Source organism: Auxenochlorella protothecoides (assembly GCF_000733215.1).
Source record: "Auxenochlorella protothecoides strain 0710 unplaced genomic scaffold scaffold34, whole genome shotgun sequence".
Taxonomy (NCBI): domain Eukaryota; kingdom Viridiplantae; phylum Chlorophyta; class Trebouxiophyceae; order Chlorellales; family Chlorellaceae; genus Auxenochlorella; species Auxenochlorella protothecoides.
The window spans coordinates 110,366-129,173 of NW_011934483.1; the positions used below are offsets into that span (position 1 = coordinate 110,366).

Genomic DNA, 18,808 nt, shown 5'->3' on the forward strand with positions numbered 1-18,808 from the left:
GGTCACCTGGCCGCAGCAGCCCCCCTGTCCACTAGAGACGAGTGCACCTCCTCTCGTCTCCAGATGGCGAGGGTCACTGTCCTCTCCTCCGTTCGCACGATCGTCACAGGGTCGCGAGGGCGTCCAGCCCCCGCACGCCCCCCGCCGCGATGTTGTTGGCCAGGAGGGCCGCAGCGTCGTCCCCCTCGCCGCACAGGCCCAGCGCGTCGCCCAGCAGCGGCGCCAGCGTGCGCAGCACGGCGGCGCGCCCCTCGGCCACGCCGGCGCGCAGCGTGTCGGCGTCGGTGCAGAGCGGGGAGAAGGCGGCGGCGGGGCCCGGGTAGACGGGGTAGACGTGCGCGCCCGCGAACCAGGGTCTACCGGCCGGTGGCCCCCCGGCCGCGTCGTCGCCGTCCAGCGCTCCCGCCAGCTGCTCGTCGGCGGTGCAGCCGTCGGCCAGGATGGCCGCGTACTCGGCCTTCCAGGCGGGGACCATGTAGTCCGGGGAGAGCACGGCGCGCTTGACCGCCGCCTCCAGCGCGCCCTCCAGCGCGCCGTCCATGGGTCCGGTGCGCGGCCGGGGTCTGGGGCGCGTGCAGAGCACCAGCGCGTGCGTGCAGCCGTCTGCGATGGCGCTGCGGAAGGGAATGGCCTCGAACACCGCCGCGTCCACCAGTCGGTGGCCCCTGTGTGCATGGGGTGGGGTGGGGTGGGGGGGTGGAGGAGAACCAGGTTGCGGGCGAGCCGAGATGTGCTTCAGCAGGAACCAGCCTCGTCCGCCCAGGCGGGCTCGTCATACATGCGTCCGTGTCGTTCATGCTCCCTCCGCCCCCCAAAGAACGACTGACACGCCCACCCACCCACCCCACCTGTGGGTGATGGGCCCGCCCGCGATCTCCGGGATGTTGGCGCTGGCCTTGAGGCAGGTCTTCAGGTCCTCCTTGGAATCGAAGCCGTCCAGGACGATGGGCTTCAGGCTGTCCAGGCTGGAGGCCACGACCTTGAGGGGCAGGCGCGAGGCCAGCACCGCGTCCCAGTCCAGCGGCAGCACGCCCTCCATAACGTGGTCGATGAGGTAGGGCAGGTTGAGCACGGGCGCGGCGGCCTGGCCGCGCCAGAGGCGCTTGAGCGAGACAAACCCCTCGTGCGCGATGTGGTCGTGGTAGATGGTCACGCCGTCGCGCTGGCCGGAGAGGAAGTAGGTGGCGTTGATGGCGCCGGCGCTGGAGCCGTAGACCACGTCGAAGAGCGGGGCCAGGCCCAGCTCGTTGAGCGCCTGGAGCGCGCCGCCGGAGACGCAGCCGCGCATGCCCCCACCCTCGATCACCAGCGCGAGGCGCGCGCCGTCGGCGCGGCGGCCGCTATCCGCGGGCGCGCCGGGGGCGGCCGCCGTGGCCGGCCCGGGCGCCGCGGGGGACAGGCCGTGCGTGGCCAGGTGGGTGCGCCGCTCCACCAGGCGGCGGCGCAGGAGCTGCAGCGTGGGGTGGTCCAGCCGCGGCGGCGGCGGCGCAGGGGCCGGGGGCGCGGTCGCACGCCGCGCGCCGGGGCGCCAGCGCCAGGCCCCCGCGCCGGCCTCTGCGTCAGTGGGGGACGCAGCCATGCCATCCCCCACCTCCAGCGTGTCGGCCGCCACGGGGTCGGTGAGGGGGGCCTGGCCGCGCAGGCGCGCCACCAAATGGCTGCCGGGGAACTGGGAGGGCAGCTTGCTCGCTTTCACGGGCTCCGCCTGGGAGTGTTAGTTTTTTGGGGGGGTGGGGATGAGTTTGGATGGTGAACCATGGAGCGCCAGGTACCTTACCAGTAGAAAACAAGGTGTATTCTTGGGCAACCATCGGCTCGCAGGGGCTTCGAGGCAGGCATGCCCCGGATGGGCCAGGCATCAACCCCATCCATACCACAACCAAAACTGACCCTGCTCCTCGAGCGCACCTGCAGCTGCCGCGCCTCGGCATCGTGCTGGACTTCATCCGTGCTTTTCGGGACCTGGGCCCTTTTTCGTCGCCAGAAACCCTTGTCCGCCTTCTCAGGCACGGTGCCAACCTCGACAGGCGCGGAGGAAACTGCCTGCGGGTAGCTGACCCTCTGGCAGCGCAAGGAGGGCCTCGCCGAGCGCCTGCGCGGCTTGGGAGCGCAGGGCGACCCCTTGAACCACACACTCCGCTCCAGGATGCACTGTGGACAAGCTTGCTGCATGTCGCTTCGGGGGCAGGACCTTAACCACTGGGAAAGGAGCTTGGTATCAGTCCGAAGGGAACCTCTCGGCCAGACTCTACAGAAACTCAAAGTCGCTAAACATCCTTCAACATAATAATGAGCACGAAGGGAAGTGGGAGAGTACGATGGGTGTGGAGACCCAGTGGTATGTAGCCTCTGCGCGTACCCCTTCCCCGCTTCCCCGCTGCCCCCAATGCAAGATCGGGTCGGATTCTGCCGGTGCCTTGGGCCGCGTTGAGGGGAGTGGTCTTCTCCGTGAGGTACTCCCACCGAACTCAATACTGAGAAGGTGTTGGTACTTCACAGTGTTGGTACTTCACAGTGAGACGAAGGCAAAGAGGTGAGCTCTGAGTAAGGTAGAATGGTATCCCACCCCATGCCAGTACTTAGTATTACTCGCACAGCTCTTCAACACATTGCCAGGAGAGCCAGATGGGAGATCTGTGCTACTGCCAAGTCGTTTCCAGATCTTAAAAACCGAAGATCCACTATTTAGGATTCCCATATGTGAAAGGTGGTGATTCCTGCTGCGTGGTGCATCCCAAGTAATCCCTTGTATCAGTCTATAAGAGGAGCCAGTTTGCCGCAGATGGCTCATGCATGAGTACAGCACCATTCATGGAACCTGAAGCATGTTTCAAACACCCTGAAACGCTCCTCTACCTTTCCGTCAGGGTGTCTGCCTCGAAAAACCCAGGAACTGCGCGGGAAAGGTACGTGTTCCTTTCGAGCTCCGGCTCCTGGGGATCTCAGCGAGTAAACAAGCACCTTGACATGGCCTCTGGCTCTGTAATTGTTTTGGCAGAAACCTGATTGAACACTTACAATCTTGAGCATGGCAGGATCAGGACTTTTAAGATGCACCTTCCTGGTGCTGCTGATCGCCGGACACAGCGTGTGGGCATCCGCCCCTGCCGACGATGTTGACGAGAAGGACGTGGTAGTGCTGACCACCAAAAACTTCGAGACTGAGCTGGCCAAGGAGAAGTTCGCACTGGTGCGAGACCCATGACTTTCCCACCTTCGCCGTCAGCACCTGCCGATCGCAAGTGCTTGCACATCGACTCTGCCCAAAGGCTTTGTGCTGAGTCACTCAGGATCTCAAACCCCTTCATACAAGTGCAGGTTGAGTTCTATGCTCCATGGTGCGGCCATTGCAAGGTAGGAAGAAGCCAGTCACTTTTGAACTCTGCTTCAGTCAGGCAGATTGCGAAACCTTCAGCTCACTCTTCGAATCCCCTCGGCTGGCACAGAACCTGAAGCCTGCCTATGCTGCTGCTGCAACAGAGGTCAAGAAGCAAGGGCTCCCAGCCATCCTCGCTAAGGCGCGTGCCTGTTGATGGTTGCCCTGCCTGCCATGCTGCGCCTGCCATCAGGGTGCATGGCAATTGCAAGGCCCCTGATGAGACCCACAGAGCAGGAACCCAACCATACCTGCACCAGGTGGATGCCACCGAGGAGGGCGACCTTGCAAACCAGTTTGATGTCAAGGGGTACCCAACCCTTAAGTGGTTTGTGAACGGCAAGGAGGCCAGCGACTTTGGTGGCGGCCGGACCAAGTAGGTCGAGCTGGAGTTTGGGCGATGCCTTGTTGATGCTGGGCTCTCTTATTGAACAAGGCTTGAAGGGAGAGTGGGTTGTGGATGCACCCTTGACCCATGCACTTGTGGACACAGCAATGAGAATGCCCTTCGCGCATGGAGCAGTGATCTGTAGGGGCCTATGAGGTCATCGGGTGCATCATACCATCCCCCGCCCTCCCACACGGCCCCCTGTTTCCCACCTGCAGGGATGACATCGTGCGGTGGATTGCCAAGAAGACTGGCCCCGCCACGAGTGACGTCACGGCAGTGGACGCGGCAGAGAAGCTGTCGGAGAAGCCGGGCGCCACGGTCTTGGCCTACCTGTCTGAGCTGTCGGGCGCAGACTTTGAATCCTACACGGAGTGTGAGCAAGGGAGGGAGGGGATCCACTCGCGTGTCCAATTATCGCGAGCAGGGGCCTTGTCTTCCGCCGGCCTTCCCCAAGGAGGAGGCCCTGCAATGGAGGGCCAGCTTCCGAAAGGTCTCTGGCGCCACCGGCATTTTCACTCAAGCCAGCGGCACGAGCTGATCGTTCGACGCCACCTGCGCTTGCGCTTTCCACCCCTCATGTGCCCCAGCGTCCCTGTCTGCAGTGGCCGCTTCCAAGGATGACACCGAATTCTTCACCACCACCTCCAAGGACGTCGCCGCCAAGCTGGGCCTGACCGCCACAGGTGCGCTGCATGGGGTGCTGTGGGGCCTGGAGGCGTGGTCCCTGGATGTCTTGAACAACCTGGACAAGTGGTGGGCGACAGGCAGGGCAGTCCCGGCCTGTGGTTCATCATACCTTGCCCTGCCGGGGTCACGGGGCTCACCGCCCCCCTGCACCCTGCACCAGGCTCTGTGGCGGTGATCCGCAACTACGAGGGCTTTGACCCCGAGACCGTCACCAGCGCCGGCGACTCGACCTTTGAGGGTGCGTTCTGAGGGTCCTGGGGAGGGGTTCACGGAGGAGGGGTGCTGTGGCGGCAAGCGTCGCCCCTCGGGCGTACTGAGGATGGGCCAAGGAGGGGTGGTGGTGCATTGACTGGATGCTATGTCGACCGCCCCTCTCTCGACTTCTAGGACGGGGCTTTGCACCCCGGTGCATCCCTGGGGCTGGTTTGCCCATGGCACCACGGCACAGTGCAACCAGGTGGCTTCAAGCCCTGGGGCACCCCACTTTGCTTCGCTCACAACACCCCCGCCCCCCCCCCCTTCCCCCTCTCCACATCCAGGTGCCAAGGGCAGCTTCGGCGAGCGCGCCGCCGCCTTCCTCCTGGCTCAGCGCCTCCCCGCCTACATGGAGTTCAGCCAGGCCAACGCCAACGCCATCTTCGGCTCTGGCGTGGACAAGCACGTGAGCTGCGTGGTGCTGTTGTAATTGGAGGGGAGGGGATCGCATACAGGGCCCGGGCTTTGTGTGTTAGAATGTCGCTGCTGCTGGAAAGGCTCCGAATGAAGGCGGCCAGGCCCACCAGCAGCGTCCGCGCACCCGGCGCGCCCATGGGCCGGGGGGGCCCTGCGATCCCTGGGCTCGAGCCACACGGCCCAGACCCCCTTCCCTCGGGACCCTGGGCGTGCCCCCCCACCTAAACCCCACTTCCCTCCACCCCCCCCCCCCATCCAGGTGATCGTGGCTGGGCCCGAGGAGGCCTTCGCGCCAGGCAAGGAGCTCGACACCCTGCTCCGCGCCGCGTCGGCCAAGACGCGCGGCCAGGTCGTCCTGGTCATCGCCAAGCTGGGCACCGAGACCGCCAAGCCCATCCTGGACTTTTTCGGGCTGGACGCTGCCGCCAGCACCGCTCAGGTGGTCGGCTTCGACTCCAAGTCCAACAAGAAGTTCAAGTTCCCAGGCGAGGGTGAGGTCACCGCCGACGCCCTGGCCGCCTTTGCGGTTGCCCTGAACGACGGCTCCGCCCAGGCCCTCCTCAAGTCGGGTGCGTTTGGGTGGTGGCGTGGTGATGGGGGGGGGGGGGGCAGAAAGGGGGGTGAGATGGATCCTTGGTGGGGCACAGGGGTGGAGAGGACGGCGGCGGGCTGCGGCAGAGGGTGGAGGATGCGCGTCACTGGGCAGAGGATGCGCCCTCCTGCCCGACCCATGCATGGGGTGCCACCGCCTCCTCTTGGCCCGACGTGACCCTCCCCCATACGGGCACACAAAATTCCCTTCCCATTCCCCGCCTGCCGCACAGCCCCTGTGCCAGAGGAGCCCACCGAGGACGGCGTGACTGTGGTGGTCGGAAGCACCGGTGAGGCTGAAGGAGGGGTGATGGATGGGGTGGAGTGGGCAGTCCGAAGGCTCTGTCGGAGACCGGGATCGCTGCGCAAGACCAGGAAGAGAGAGCCTGCCAGCTGCCCAGGACCTGCAGGAGTGGCACCCTTTTGAGAAAGCCATGGTTTGAATGCACCCCCCACCCCCCTCGATCGTTTCCACCGCCACGTTCCCTCTGGACCCACCATTCGAGCCCCCGCCCCCTTCGCGCATGCAGTGGACAGCATCGTGAAGAGCGAGGACCACGATGTCCTACTGGAGGTGTATGCGCCCTGGTGCGGCCACTGCAAGGTTCGTGTGTGTGTGTTTGTGTGTGTGTGTGCGCGCAGGGGTGCGGGTGGGGGGAGCCTGAGGGGAAGGGTGGTGTGTATGTGTGGGGGAAGCTTGCTCGGGCGCGATGCGTAGCTGCGCACCCTTCGCATGCCACGAACGATGCCCACGTTCAGACCCCTCTGCGACGGGCCTTGTGGGACTCATCATTGCCACACACCCTCCCACACCAAAACTTCCTCGCAGTCCCTGGCCCCCATCTACGAGAAGCTGGCCAAGCGCTTTGCCAGCGTGGACAGCGTGGTCATTGCCAAGATGGACGGCACCGCCAACGAGCACCCCGACATCGATGCCAAGGTGCTCGGTGAAGTGGGGGTGGGGGGGGCTCTCAAGTGCGATGCATCCAGGAATGGGATTCCTGAGGTGCGACCTGGAAAGGAGGGAATGGCCGTTTCCTGCTCGGCGACGGGGCGCTCCCTCGTCTGGATGGCTCGTGGTTCGGGCGCAGCCAGGAGGGACCATCCATCCAAAAGCCCGCGTTGATGCCAGTGGAGGGCCTGATCAGGCTGCGCAGGGCGGCCGCGGGCTGGGCCTGACAGGGGGATGGATCCCAGAGCCGGACCTTTCCCCACCCCCACGCCCTCGCGCTTTCTTCCCCCGCACCGCAGGGCTTCCCCACGCTGCTCTTCTTCCCGGCGGGCAAGGCCCAGGAGGCCATCCCCTACACCGACGAGCGTACGCTCAAGGTAGAGGGCCAGCGTAGGAGGGGACCGGGGGATCAGGGGGGTGTGCCTGAGGGCCGGGGCCAGGGGCCCCAGCCTGGGAACCAGAACGAGGGCCGGCAGGGACATGAGTGCCCGCAGAGCGCACATACCAGGTGCTGGGGATCCCCGGCAGCACCACACCTGCATCGAGCACGCTGTGTCGACGTAGATTCGACCACACTCGCGTCGCTCACTCCTGTGGCCCCGCCGTCCACACCTTGCAGGCCTTCACCAAGTTCCTGAAGGCAAACGCGAAGAAGAAGTTCACGCTGCCCAAGAAGGGCAAGAAGGGCAAGAAGGAGGAGGCTGCAGGTGAGAAGAAGGGGGGAAGGGGGGGGTTGGATTGCATGAAGGTTGCTGGTGCGAATCGTAGCATGCACTCCTGCCTCAGCCGGGGCAGTCAAGAAAGCCAGAGAAAACGGCCTCACATCGCCCCTGCCCCCCCTCGCCCTCAGATCACGAGGAGCTGTGAAGCTGCCCCAAACCCATCCCACGCCTCTTGACCGTCTCCAAGGCTGGATCACTTGGACAGCAAGTCGAGTGTAAGCGAAGTCTATCACAAGTACATGTTGAGTTGAAGGAAGATCGTAGACGACGAACGGGCAGGCTGGGATGACTACACTTCTTGCCCTCCCAGCCCCACCAAGCTGAAGCGGGAGTCGAGCTCTGATTGATCCCAGCTGTTACCGCTGAGTGACCAGAAGGAGGGTCGCGAGAGCCATTAGAGGCCTTGGCTTACAAGGAGTATTATCAAACAGTAGGTATTCCATCGCACCATCCACAGCAGCGCTCTGGAGTCGAGGCAACATGGGTCGGCACTCGCAGGCCTACCTCCTCACGTACTGCGGGATATCCTTCATGGGCTGGAGCTATGCCCTGGTCAGCATTATTGCATCTCTTGTCGTCAATCGAAATGTGGAACCCCCCTCTGAGGACACATCAGCCTTCGTTGGTGAGGCGGGGTGGAGGGGCGGGCGGTGCACAGGGTTTCGTAGCGGCCGCTTGCCGGATCTCCGCAAGCGCTGTCTGTCAACGCCCAGACGCCACACTGCATGCCGTGTAATGAATGGCACCTTGTCGAGCGCAGAGACGTTCCAGTTGCTGGGCCTGTTGGATGTGCTGAACGCGGCCGTGGGGCTAGTCGCCAGTGCACCCCTCACAGCCTTCCTCCAATGGGCCGGACGCTCCAATGTTCTGTTCGGTGTGCTGCCCCTGGCTCCCCCAGAGGTAACAAGGGCCTGATGCGCAGGGATCCAAGGCCTGTGGGGAATCCGGGGTGCACTGAGGGCCTCGGCGGGGCACCAGCACCAAGATATCTCTGGCTCCCGCACCGATCCCATCCTCACAGGTTTCCAAGTCCCCCATGGTCACTGTGCTCTTTGCTGTATGGGCCCTGGCCGACATCATCCGATTTGCCTACTACGCCTCTGTCATCATGGGAAAGTCTGTCCCCATACTGGCATGGCTCAGGCAAGGTCGCGACCTACACATGGCATGCCGGCGGGCACCTGGGTCTTTCCAAGTACAAGCAGGCTTGTGCTTCAGCTGAATGAAGCTACAATTTGGCGAAATCCATTCCTCCCCCCCCGGCAGGTATTCTGCCTTCATCCCCCTGTACCCCATCGGTGTCGCGGCTGAGATGAAGATCGTGTGGGACTCCATCCCCCTCATCTCCAAGTCCAAGGCGTACAGCGTACAGGTCCCGGGGGGCCACACCATCAGCTACGCCCACTTCCTCTGGGTGAGTCGGCAGGAATGCCTGGTGTGGAGATCAGCGCTGGGCAGGAGAGAAGCGTGCCTGTCCGCCTTGCTGCATCCATGCCCACATGAGAGGCCTGGTACGTCCCCAGCGCCATTCTCGAGCTCGTCAGCACTCACATGATGCATGCATGCGTTTCGGGCCTGCGACCGAGGTTGGGAGGGAGTGGGGTGGGTACCCCCCACCTGCCTGAAACTCACACCCCACCTTGGCACCCCGCAGGTGCTCCTCCTCATCTACATTCCAATTTTCTGGAGGCTGTACAGTTTCTTGCTGCGACAGCGCAAGAAGAAGCTCGCTGGCAGCTTGAAGAAGAAAGATGCCTGATGTGGGGCGGACGCAGCAGCTCAGCACGTGTGGGCGAGATCACATGAATTCTACATCCGGCATGTGATTCATGGGGCCGGGAGTCCCTGCAGATGCAGGCTCACATCACCAGGCAGTAGAATCAGAGCCTTTAACCTCTCATGGTCGCTTGAAAGACCTCCAAGTGACCTCGAGAGGAAACAGGCCAGGAGCACTGGCAACCACCCCTGTCAACCGCGTCTCCCACCGCGAAGCTGCAGGGGACGGGGTGCCTGGCCTCGTATCACATAGGTCGGGCATACTGCCATGTCTCTCGTGCATGGAGCCTATCACACACCGCTCATGGCGCTGAGTCCGGGTATGTGTGGACACTGTCGAAGTGTGCGCATGGAGCGCCGGGTTTCGCCCTCCGCCGTGCTGCAGTCCCCACCTGCACCCGCGAAGACCCGGCCCAGGCCGCCCAGCCCCAGGAAAATGCGCATGCCCACCGAGCCTTCTGATCTGGTGCACTTTGAGAGCACCCTGGAGCACAGGGCATGGGTGTACGGCACCATGGGACTGCTCATGGGGTCTGTTGGCATTGCTGGCACCCACACGGACAGCCCTGGCGAAGTGTTGGCGCTCCTGGCCAGTTGTGTGGCCTCCTACTATGCGGCAGGTGCGTCTGGGTGCTGTGCCTAACTTTGTTTGATGCACTTGGTGGTGAGAAGACTTGCACCCAAGCACGCCTGATTAATGCTGTTTTAAGTTGAGGGGAATTTTCCATCCTTCATTCCCCCACACACACACCCACCCACCCACCCACCCACCCAACACGTGACCACAGATTTCGTCTCGGGTGTGGTGCACTGGGGCCTGGACAACTATGGCGACGGCGACACGCCCTTCTTCGGCAGCCAGATCGCGGCGTTCCAAGGGCACCACAGCGAGCCCTGGACCATCACGCAGCGAGCCTTTGCCAACAATGTGCACAAGGTGTTCAAGCCGGCGACCGCACCAGCCCTGGTCTTGCTTGCCGCCGCCCCCTTCACCCCATCCTGGCTCACCACCTTTGGCGCCAGCCTGCTGCTCCTGCTGTGCCTGAGCCAGCAGACGCACGCCTGGGCGCACAAAAAGCCCAGCCAGCTGCCGGCGGCCGTCCTGGCCCTGCAGGTGACGATGATGATGGTGGGGTTGTAGGGCAAGGTATACTTTGGTCTCTCTGGAAGGGCACAGGAGCGCTTGCCCGCCAGGTTGCTGGTGGTGGTCAGCAGCCCCCACCGCGTCCACACCTCGTGTCTGCTGTGCCGTATGCTGGCGTGCGTGCTGAGGTTCCAGCCATGACCTTCACGCTACCTTTCCCGCCCTCCCAGGACGCGGGCGTCATCGTGTCCTGCAAGGTCCATGGCGCCCACCACAGGCCGCCCTTTGAGGGGAACTACTGCATCGTCAGTGGCGTGTGGAACCCGATCCTGGATGGCAACGGCTCGGGTGAGGGGGGAGGGCTCGTACGGCAGCATTTGGTCACCGCTGGGTGGGCTGTGGCCTGGCGCTGCATGGGCGCATGGGACTGGAGCTGGGCCTGGCCTGTCTGCAGGCATGCTACACACCATGAGGATCCAGCTGGATGGCCTGTCCTTCATACCAGCTCAAGGCTGTACCAGCATGCCCTGCTGCAGACCAGGGCTTTTTCCGGAGGCTGGAGCGGATCGTGCAGGCTGCGACGGGGGTCAAGCCCAGGTGCTGGACAGACCCCGAGGGCTTTGCAGGAGCGCCTGAGGGCGACCAGGACACGTGACTTGGGGATGCGATTCCTGGCGATGCCCGTCAGACTCCAACCAGATGACTCCTCCAAGCATCCAGACACTAGCATGTATCACGAAAGACCAGCATTTAATTCGTTCGAGCCGGATGGCCTTGCTTGCAATTATTCCATGACACTCCCTGTAAACACTTCCCATCTGCCCTGTGTGGGGCGAGGCCGGGACGAAGCACCCACCCCGGCTGAATCGCGTCACTGATCTCCCAAGCCACACTTCGATGTTCAAGGGTGCGACTTGATCCATCCATGCCCTTCGGACGGGCCCTGGTATCTGATATGCAATGCTGGTCCGGCCCACCCAGGGGTGCCCGCCTGTGCACCAGCCAGCCACACTTCGAGTGCGCCCATGAGCGCCCCAGCCAGCCAGAACTGATGAGAGATCTCGCGACACGATGATGATCTCCAATCTCTGTCGCCAATCCGGCGACTGTGCATGGTACTGGCGATAGCCATGCCCCGTCGTGGAGGGAAGCTTCAGCACTTGCGAATCTGTTAGATACGCGCGGGCCCAATGACCAGGCTGTCGAGACGACCTCGACCAGGCATGTCGATCATGACGGATTTTGGGTGATGGTACAATCGCGCTTACCCTCAACTAGGGCAGAAAGAGGAAAAACACTGCTCGAGTGGTTATTACCGGCTGCATAGGGCTGCTTCCCCCTCATATAAACTGTTGCGACTCGGTGCGCCGAGGCTGCTTGCCACCCCGTCAAAATTCAGGTCAGTCAGGTATGAGGGAAAGCCTTCCACTGTGCAACACTGCCCTCCCGAATGGCTTTCCGGCGCTGGGTAGCTGGGCGGTGTAGTACTGCGACGGCGGCTCAGCTGCCGATGCACCCTCGCATTTTTCATGCGCCCCTAAACCCTGGCCGTGCATTTCATCCTAACCCCCCTGGGAGCGGCTTCCTCCTCAATCAAACCGGACCATTCGTGTCTATGGGTTAACATGCCTTCATCCGGTGCGCAGATCTGATCTGGCACGGCCTGGACTGCAGGAATTCACCAGCTGAATGTCCCACTGAGCTGGATTGCGTGGGCGCAGCCCCCCCTTTCTTGATTCACGGCCAAGCTGCGTACGACCCGTGCGAAGCCCCTTGCTAAGATCGACACCCAGGCAGCAGGCACCTGGACCTCCCGCTTTTGGGGCGAGGTGGGTAACTGGGTTGAGCTGGATCGGGGACAGGGTGGATCGCAGGGCGGCATGTGCATTCCACGGACCCTTGCTGCGGCCCTCGGCATCTGCGGGGATGGGGGCAATCACCCCGCGCGAAGCTGAGGGCGCACCCCAATACCCCCGCACCTTCGACATGCAGGCGGTACAATATCCCGGAGCCTGGTACCCCGCCCGGTTACCCAGCGATGTGACTCGCGGGCCGTGCCCCCGTGCCATGTCCAGCGTCAGCGTGTTCCCCGGCGATCGGTGCGGGGATCCAATGGTGAGTCACTACCCACGCCACCATCATGTGCTACAAATGGAGGAGGAAGCAGCTGACGAAGCCATCGTGGCCTGTCTGGCCCGCATCGAGGCTGCCAGTGCCCGCCTGCTCCAGCTGGAGTGCAGGGCAGCCGCCCTACACAGTCAGCCCAGCCCGACGTCGGCCGAGAAGACCCAGAGCCCCTCCGAGGGGAAGCTAGAGCTGACCTCTGGATCTTTGTCGGCCCAGGAGGCCAGCAGCAGCACCCCACCCCTGTCGAAGAGGAAGCGGTGAGGGGGGCAGGTCAGGCGATGAGCTGCGGGTGGGGTGCGATGAAAGGGGGCGGTGCAATGAGCCGGGAGCTCAGTATATGTTCTGTGAGCCGAGAGCTCGGCACATGACCCTGTTCACCACCCTTTCCTTTACCGGTTCCAACACACTTCTTGCGCAGGATCCCGACCCCTCGCAAGGCAGGGGCTGCCGAGAGCTCAGACCTTGCCAGCAGCAGCTCCAAATCTGTGGGCGTGGGCCTCAAGGAATACAGGTGAGCCCTGGACTGGAGTGCCTGTGACGCCTGGATTCGGTGTGGCGGCTGTCATGCCGACGTGAAACAGTACAGCAAAATCTAAGAGTATGGCCTGGCATCCAAGACTGGCCTGCCGTCGACGATCCCACCATTGCCCATGCCCCACTGCCCTCATTGCCTGAACTCTCCACCAACACCTCCCTACCCGTCTACAGCCTCATGGTCTGCGAAAAGGTGCTGGCCAGGGGCACCACCACTTACAACGAGGTGGCAGACAGCCTGGTCCAGGACTTTATGGCAGGGAACGTGCGAGGTGAGCAAGCCGTGAGGGACGGGCGTCGAGGGTGGGTGGGGGGGGGGCGAGCAGGGGGGGCAGGGCTGCAGCTGCCGACCTCACCACTTCAGTCTGCAACCGCAAGGCCAGTCTCACAGACCTGGCTTGACCCCAATCTTGGCTGCAGGGGCCTGCGACGGCGAGATCGACGAGAAGAACATCCGGAGGCGAGTGTATGACGCCCTGAATGTCCTGGAGGCTTGTGGAGCGATCGCTAAGGACAGCAAGTCTGTGCGCTGGGTCAGCTGGCCGCGGGTGAGTGGGATGGCATTGGATTACGTAATGATACTACTATGGCTGGCATGCCTGGGAGTGGGGGACCCTGTCTGGCGATCAAAAAGAAATCGTCCATCCTCGAGATTGGTGCCCTTCCCACCATTGCGCGCACTCGCATCCCAAAGCAATGGATCCGCTGCCCATAACAGGGTCCGCCCGCGGGTCCCGCTGCCTCATCCGCTACCGGTGTGGCAGAGCAGCAGCAGGAATGCGCGGACCAGCAGGCGGCAGAAGTGCGCGAGCGGATGGCCGATCTCAAGGTGAGCATTGGTATGACTGGTGAGGGCCTCCAAGGAATTGTCAGACGCATGCTGCTCCTCCATGCCGTCAGAGGGAGTGATGGCGCCACCTCGGTCCATCCCCGAGCGCCTTGACTCTCCCCGCCACCAGCAGAGGGTCGCCCAGGAAATTTGCTTGGCACCGTGTGGGGCGCCCCTGCTGAATCAACAACCAAATCCCCATTGACCCCTCTTGCCCTGCTTTATTTGCAGGGAATGGTGGCCAAGGGGTACTGTCTCTGCAACCTGGCCCTGCGCAACATGGGGTCCCCGCCCTACGCCCTCCTCCCCGGCCCGGCAGAGGGCCGGGCCTCCTCGGCCGAGCTTGGCCTCCTCCCCCTCCCCTTCATGCTCATTCAGGTAAATTGCAGCCTGCAGTACATCCAGCCAGGGAAGGCTGCGGGTCCATCAGGCAGCATCAAAGCCCTGGCCTCGTGGGTGCCTTCAGTTACAGGCGACGCAGCATGCGTCTGGCAACTGCTCGGCCCTGCCTGTGCACATCAGTCGACTCGCTGTTACTTCCCTCTTGCCATGACCTCCTCCAGGTGGGCCGCGGCGTCCAATCCACCATCCTGTACGGGGAGCCGGACCGCAGGCTCGCCCACATCGAGCTGAGCAGGTGAGAGGGCACCTCTCGGGAAGGGAGGGTTTGAGGCCCGACAGTGATCATGGTGGCGGCCGGACGCCACCAACAGTCGCATGGCCCCCGACGGCGCCCCACGTCACCCACTCCCACACCACCCACACCACCCCCGCCGCCCTTTCCCACTTACAGCACCCCGCCGGGGACGCTGCCCTACCTCCTGCTGGACGACGAGATGGTGATGCAGCGCATGGGCCTGGGCACCAGCCTCCCCGACCTGGTGGAGAGCGCGGCGCGGGCCAGCCCCACCTTCGACGCCGCCTCGTGGCGTCTGGGCGCGCGGCGCCGCGCGCGGGCGCGCGGCCTGGCGCCGCCCCCGCGCGCCTCGCCCTTCTCCATGCTCCTCGACACGCGAGGCTTGGTGCCGGGGCCGCGCCCGGGCCCGCCCCCTGATGCAGACAGTGGTGCGGGCGGCTGGGCGCTGCCGCCGCCGCCCGCGGCGCTGCGCTTGGGCGAGCGCGCCGCGCCCGGGGACGCGCGCGCATCGCGCGGAGGCGCGTACGCGCCGGCGTCGCGCTGTCACACGCCGCCGCCGGACGACCAGGCAGGGCCGGCGCTTCCGGGGGAGGAGACGCCACGCGGCGCTGGGCCGCAGGAAGTCAGCCTGCAGCTGACGCCGCTGGCCATGCCCTCCCCGGGCGTGCTGCACATGGCCAGTCCGGGGTCGCCCCGGGGCGGGCCCGCCACCCTCACCGGCGCCTGGCCCCCACGGGCCGCCGCCGCTGCCGCCGGGCCCCCACCCGGCGGATGGTGGGGGCACCCCCTCTGGGCCCTCCAGCCCGAGGAGGGGTACGGGCGGGGGCCGCAGCGCCAGCTGGATCAGCCCCTGGCCAGCCCCTGGCTGCGTGGCGTGCCCAAGGCCGAGGCCGGAGACGAGACGGCCTCGCCCCAGGCGCCCCCGCTCGAGAGTCTGGACCTGGAGCCCCTGGCGCCCCAGGCGGTGCTGGAGGCGCCCTGGTACTACGCGCGGGGGCTGGAGGAGCGGGCGTTTGGCCACCCTCCTCCCGGCAGCTGAGCAAAGGGACTGGAGGGAGGGGAAAACAGACCCTCCCCTTTCTAAAGAGCCGCATCGCCGGCCCTGCGCACTACTGAGCGGCGTGGCAGAGGCAGCCACCCACGCACCCTACCGCAAGCCAACCCCTCACAACACCACTGCCTTGCTCTCTTCCCCTGGCACCACCCGTTCCTCTATTTACCGAGAGAAAGGGCCCGGCAGCCTCAGCTTGATACTTACCTCAGCCATTCAAGCTTCCCGGCCCATGTTTCTACGGCCCCGGACGTTGTTCACCACACTTGTCGCCATCCCCGGCCAGCACGGCACGCCGCCGCAAGCCCCCCGCCCCAGGGCGAGGGGTGGCTGAGCCCTCGCGGCGGCGGCGCCATGCCTGGCTGGGCCAACCCCGCCCCGCATGTCCCTACCCATCATCAGCGAGATCGTCCCTCTTTCTTCCCTGCCTCATCGCTCTGGGCCCCACCCCCCTGTCCTATGCTGATTCGAGCTGGCCTTTAACGTCACTGATTTCATATTTCGGCCGCTCCAGTTTCCAGCGCCCTTCATTTTGATCAGGCCATACCGTCGCGACTGCATGCCCTTGAGGGAAAGGTGAGGGCACAGGTCAGGCGGCGGGCACCACGGTGCTCTGCAGCGACAGGAAGGCCAGCAGGTCTCCCACCAGGCGCGGGGGCCACCGCCGCTTGGTCACCAGCCAGTCGCGCTCCCTGTATGGGATGTCAGAGAAGGGGGTGTGGGGTTGGATGCAGCACGCGGCACGAGAATGCTTCACAATACATCAGACAGTGCAGGGCGCCGACACTCCTGGCAGCACAAACGCAGTCGCTGTCTGCCTCTGCCTGGGGGTGATGCATACTCCCTTCCATCACGTGCTGGCTTGCTGCAGGAGCTGCGACACGTGTCAAATACACGAAATGTGCCCGCTCACAGAAATCAGGCAGCACTAGCCGCCAATCCAAGCTGTGATACCTCCAAGTCCACCCCGGCACACACGCCCTCGCTGTGGTCCTGCTTCCAAATCCCCCCCCCTCCCCCAGGTCCCTCACCTGTACCGGGGGTCGTCTACCCGCAGCCACTGGTCCTCCGCCTCCGCCTCCTGTCCGGCACGCCAGAGCGCCGCCGTCAGCGCCGCACGCACGTCCACAAAGGACGGGTAGCGGCGCAGCAGGGACCGCATCTCGTGCAGGCTCAGCTCGTCCTGTTCCAGCTGATACAGGGCCAGCGCCTTGTTGGCCGCGGCAAAGGAGAAGGCAGGCGCCAGCTGCACCGCGCCGTCGTAGTAGGCCAGCGCCTCGGCATACCGCCCCGCGCCTGCGTCAATCGGGGGATACGTGTGGTCGTCAGGGTGCTACGTAAAGGGGGGGGGGGGGGAGATGTCCTCGTCTTGGGGTGCCCCCTTCAAATCAACCCCCCTCCCCCACTCTGCTCATCCACCCAGCCAAATACCTGCGTGCGCATTGCCCATGTTGTTCCAGGCGGCGGGGTCGCGCGGCGCCACGGCCAGCACCTCGGTGAAGTCGGCGATGGCGTCGTCCCAGCGCCCCAGCGCCTCCAGAACCACGCCGCGTTTCAGCACGGGGTCTACGGCCCAAGGGCACTTGTCCGCCGCGGCGTCCAGGTCGGCCAGCGCGCCCTCCATGTCGCCCTGGCGCGCGCGGGCGTTGCCGCGGTTGCCCAGCGCCCGGCCGGCCACCTCTGCGGCCCAGGGCTCGTTGGACAGCGAGTAGCGGTCCACCACCTCACTCCAGGCAGCAATCTCCTGCTCCAGGGTGGGGGCGTTCAGGCCCTTCTGCACCATGTTTGTGGCCTCCTGCAGGCCTTGCCGAGCGGAGGGTGGGTAGCTGCTGGGGTCGGGCGTCAGCTCGGGGCGGATGGCCCGGCTCCGCGGCTCTGGCGCTGCCCAGGGCCCGGGGGGGGACCAGGGCCGCACTGCCGGCCGCGAGCGCCGCCCCGATCAGCACCGCTCGGCGCCCGCATCGCCCCGACCTGCAGCTCAGGGCCGGCATGGGGGCCCGCGGCAGCCGCGCATGCGCCGCGCGGTCGCACGGGGGGCCGGCATGCCCGGGCGCCCGAGGCCCGGCCCCGACCACCGACCCAGGCCCGCAGGGCGCCGCGGCACGGGACGGCAGCGGCGGGCGATCATGGCTGCATGTGGGTCGATGAGGCGAGGAGGGTCCTTTCGGCGACCTCCGCTCCGGGCATGGACGACATGCACCGGGCCCTCCCATCACGCATGTGTGCGTGTGTGGCTCTCTGCCCTGCAGCTGCCTGGCTGGTCCCTCTGGCTGCCCTGGGTGTGCGGTTTCCGGGGAGTGGGAGTCACGGGGGCACCTACAAGCACATGGCACGGGGGAAAGGGAAGTTGCAGGTTGGGCTCAACAATCAGAGCTCGTCCTTGACCTCCGCCGCCGCGTCGGCGTCGTCCGATGCCGGCGCCGCGTCGACGTCGGCGGCCGGCGCCGCGGCGGCGTCACTCGCCGCCGCCTCGCCATCCTTTGCCGCCTCGCCGACCCCCGACGCCTCGCCATCCTTTGCCTCGGCATCCCCCGCTGCCTTCTCCTTCACTCCCTCGGCCGCGACCTCGTCCTGCGTGCCGACAGGGATGGTGATGGGGCCCTTCAGGTCGTCCACCCCAAGCTTCATCGTGGAGGTGAAGGTGTGCGTCTTGGGCTCGCCGTCGTCGTCGTCCTCCTCCTCCTTCTCCGCCTTGGGCTCGTCCAGCTGGAAAGCGTGAAAGGGGGCGATGAGGCTCGCGCGACGGGGCGCACCGTCCCACGGGCGGGCGGCTCGTGGTGCGCACTCACCCCTGACAGATCTCGGGGGACCCCCCCCCCCCCCCCTCCCAGCACGCCCCTCCTCGTCACCTTGGACTTGGGCGGCGTCGGCTCCACCAGGTCCTCCAGACCCAAGCTGGCGCCCAGGAGGTGCAGGACACGGGAGTTGAACCCCGTCACGTCCTCCACCAGGTACCCTGCGCGCGTGGTCCACAGAGAGGCAAAGGTGGGGCGGGTGCCCGAGGAGGCCCGCCACATCAGCGCAGGCGAGGCTGCCAGGCGCCATGCACGCATCCTCCCCATTGCAGTTGCCACCCCACCCCCTGCCCCTCCCACCCCCTGCCCTGCACTCCCCGTACCCCTGTGGACCCTGTCCACCCATCCAAGCCCAAGCCCAAGCCCACACCCAGACCCAGACCCAAACCCACCCGACTCCATGAGGCAGGTCTCGTACAGCACCATGGCGCGGTTCTTGGTCTCGGCGGCATCGGGCGCGGCCGCCACGCGCGCCTTCAGCTCACGTACCAGCGGGTGAGTGGGGTTGATCTCCAGCGTGCGCAGCCCGCGCTGCCACTTGGCTTGCGACGGGTCGGCGCCCAGGGCCTGCGGTGGGGGGGGGG

At 65.1% G+C, this 18,808-nt stretch overlaps 5 protein-coding genes across 5 annotated transcripts in view; 3 read left to right on the top strand and 2 right to left on the bottom strand.

Annotated features, from left to right (window-relative positions):
* Positions 1-103: 103 nt before the first annotated feature.
* On the bottom strand, positions 104-2,172 carry F751_3270 (hypothetical protein; the record flags this gene model as incomplete). The annotated part of the gene is made up of 4 exons (XM_011403940.1): positions 104-665; positions 849-1,297; positions 1,592-1,705; positions 1,909-2,172. The coding sequence occupies 4 exons, from the start codon at positions 2,170-2,172 to the stop codon at positions 104-106; spliced, it is 1,389 nt and encodes a 462-aa protein (XP_011402242.1).
* An 856-nt stretch (positions 2,173-3,028) lies between these two features.
* F751_3271 (Protein disulfide isomerase-like 1-4) lies at positions 3,029-9,150 on the top strand (the record flags this gene model as incomplete). Its single annotated transcript, XM_011403941.1, has 17 exons — positions 3,029-3,190; positions 3,637-3,752; positions 3,983-4,140; positions 4,370-4,450; positions 4,615-4,692; positions 4,994-5,115; positions 5,386-5,695; positions 5,951-6,007; positions 6,248-6,291; positions 6,547-6,669; positions 6,969-7,046; positions 7,289-7,376; positions 7,852-8,016; positions 8,152-8,291; positions 8,413-8,507; positions 8,658-8,805; positions 9,046-9,150. 17 exons carry the CDS (start codon positions 3,029-3,031, stop codon positions 9,148-9,150), a joined length of 2,070 nt encoding a protein of 689 aa, XP_011402243.1.
* A 453-nt stretch (positions 9,151-9,603) lies between these two features.
* On the top strand, positions 9,604-10,906 carry F751_3272 (Transmembrane protein 189; the record flags this gene model as incomplete). Its single annotated transcript, XM_011403942.1, has 4 exons — positions 9,604-9,787; positions 9,956-10,281; positions 10,482-10,599; positions 10,788-10,906. The coding sequence occupies 4 exons, from the start codon at positions 9,604-9,606 to the stop codon at positions 10,904-10,906; spliced, it is 747 nt and encodes a 248-aa protein (XP_011402244.1).
* Positions 10,907-12,402: 1,496 nt separating this feature from the next.
* Positions 12,403-15,417, top strand: F751_3273 (Transcription factor Dp; the record flags this gene model as incomplete). Its single annotated transcript, XM_011403943.1, has 8 exons — positions 12,403-12,635; positions 12,797-12,889; positions 13,087-13,184; positions 13,333-13,460; positions 13,631-13,741; positions 14,305-14,378; positions 14,535-14,622; positions 15,181-15,417. 8 exons carry the CDS (start codon positions 12,403-12,405, stop codon positions 15,415-15,417), a joined length of 1,062 nt encoding a protein of 353 aa, XP_011402245.1.
* A 601-nt stretch (positions 15,418-16,018) lies between these two features.
* The window catches only part of F751_3274 (Endoplasmin-like protein), a gene marked incomplete at both ends in the record, with an annotated part of 9,644 nt that continues 6,854 nt past the window's right edge, over positions 16,019-18,808 (bottom strand). The window contains 6 exons of the mRNA XM_011403944.1: positions 16,019-16,121; positions 16,461-16,725; positions 16,861-17,224; positions 17,980-18,135; positions 18,279-18,385; positions 18,617-18,791. Coding sequence (XP_011402246.1) covers positions 16,019-16,121; positions 16,461-16,725; positions 16,861-17,224; positions 17,980-18,135; positions 18,279-18,385; positions 18,617-18,791 — 1,170 coding nt within the window. The remainder of the gene's footprint in view (positions 16,122-16,460; positions 16,726-16,860; positions 17,225-17,979; positions 18,136-18,278; positions 18,386-18,616; positions 18,792-18,808) is intronic.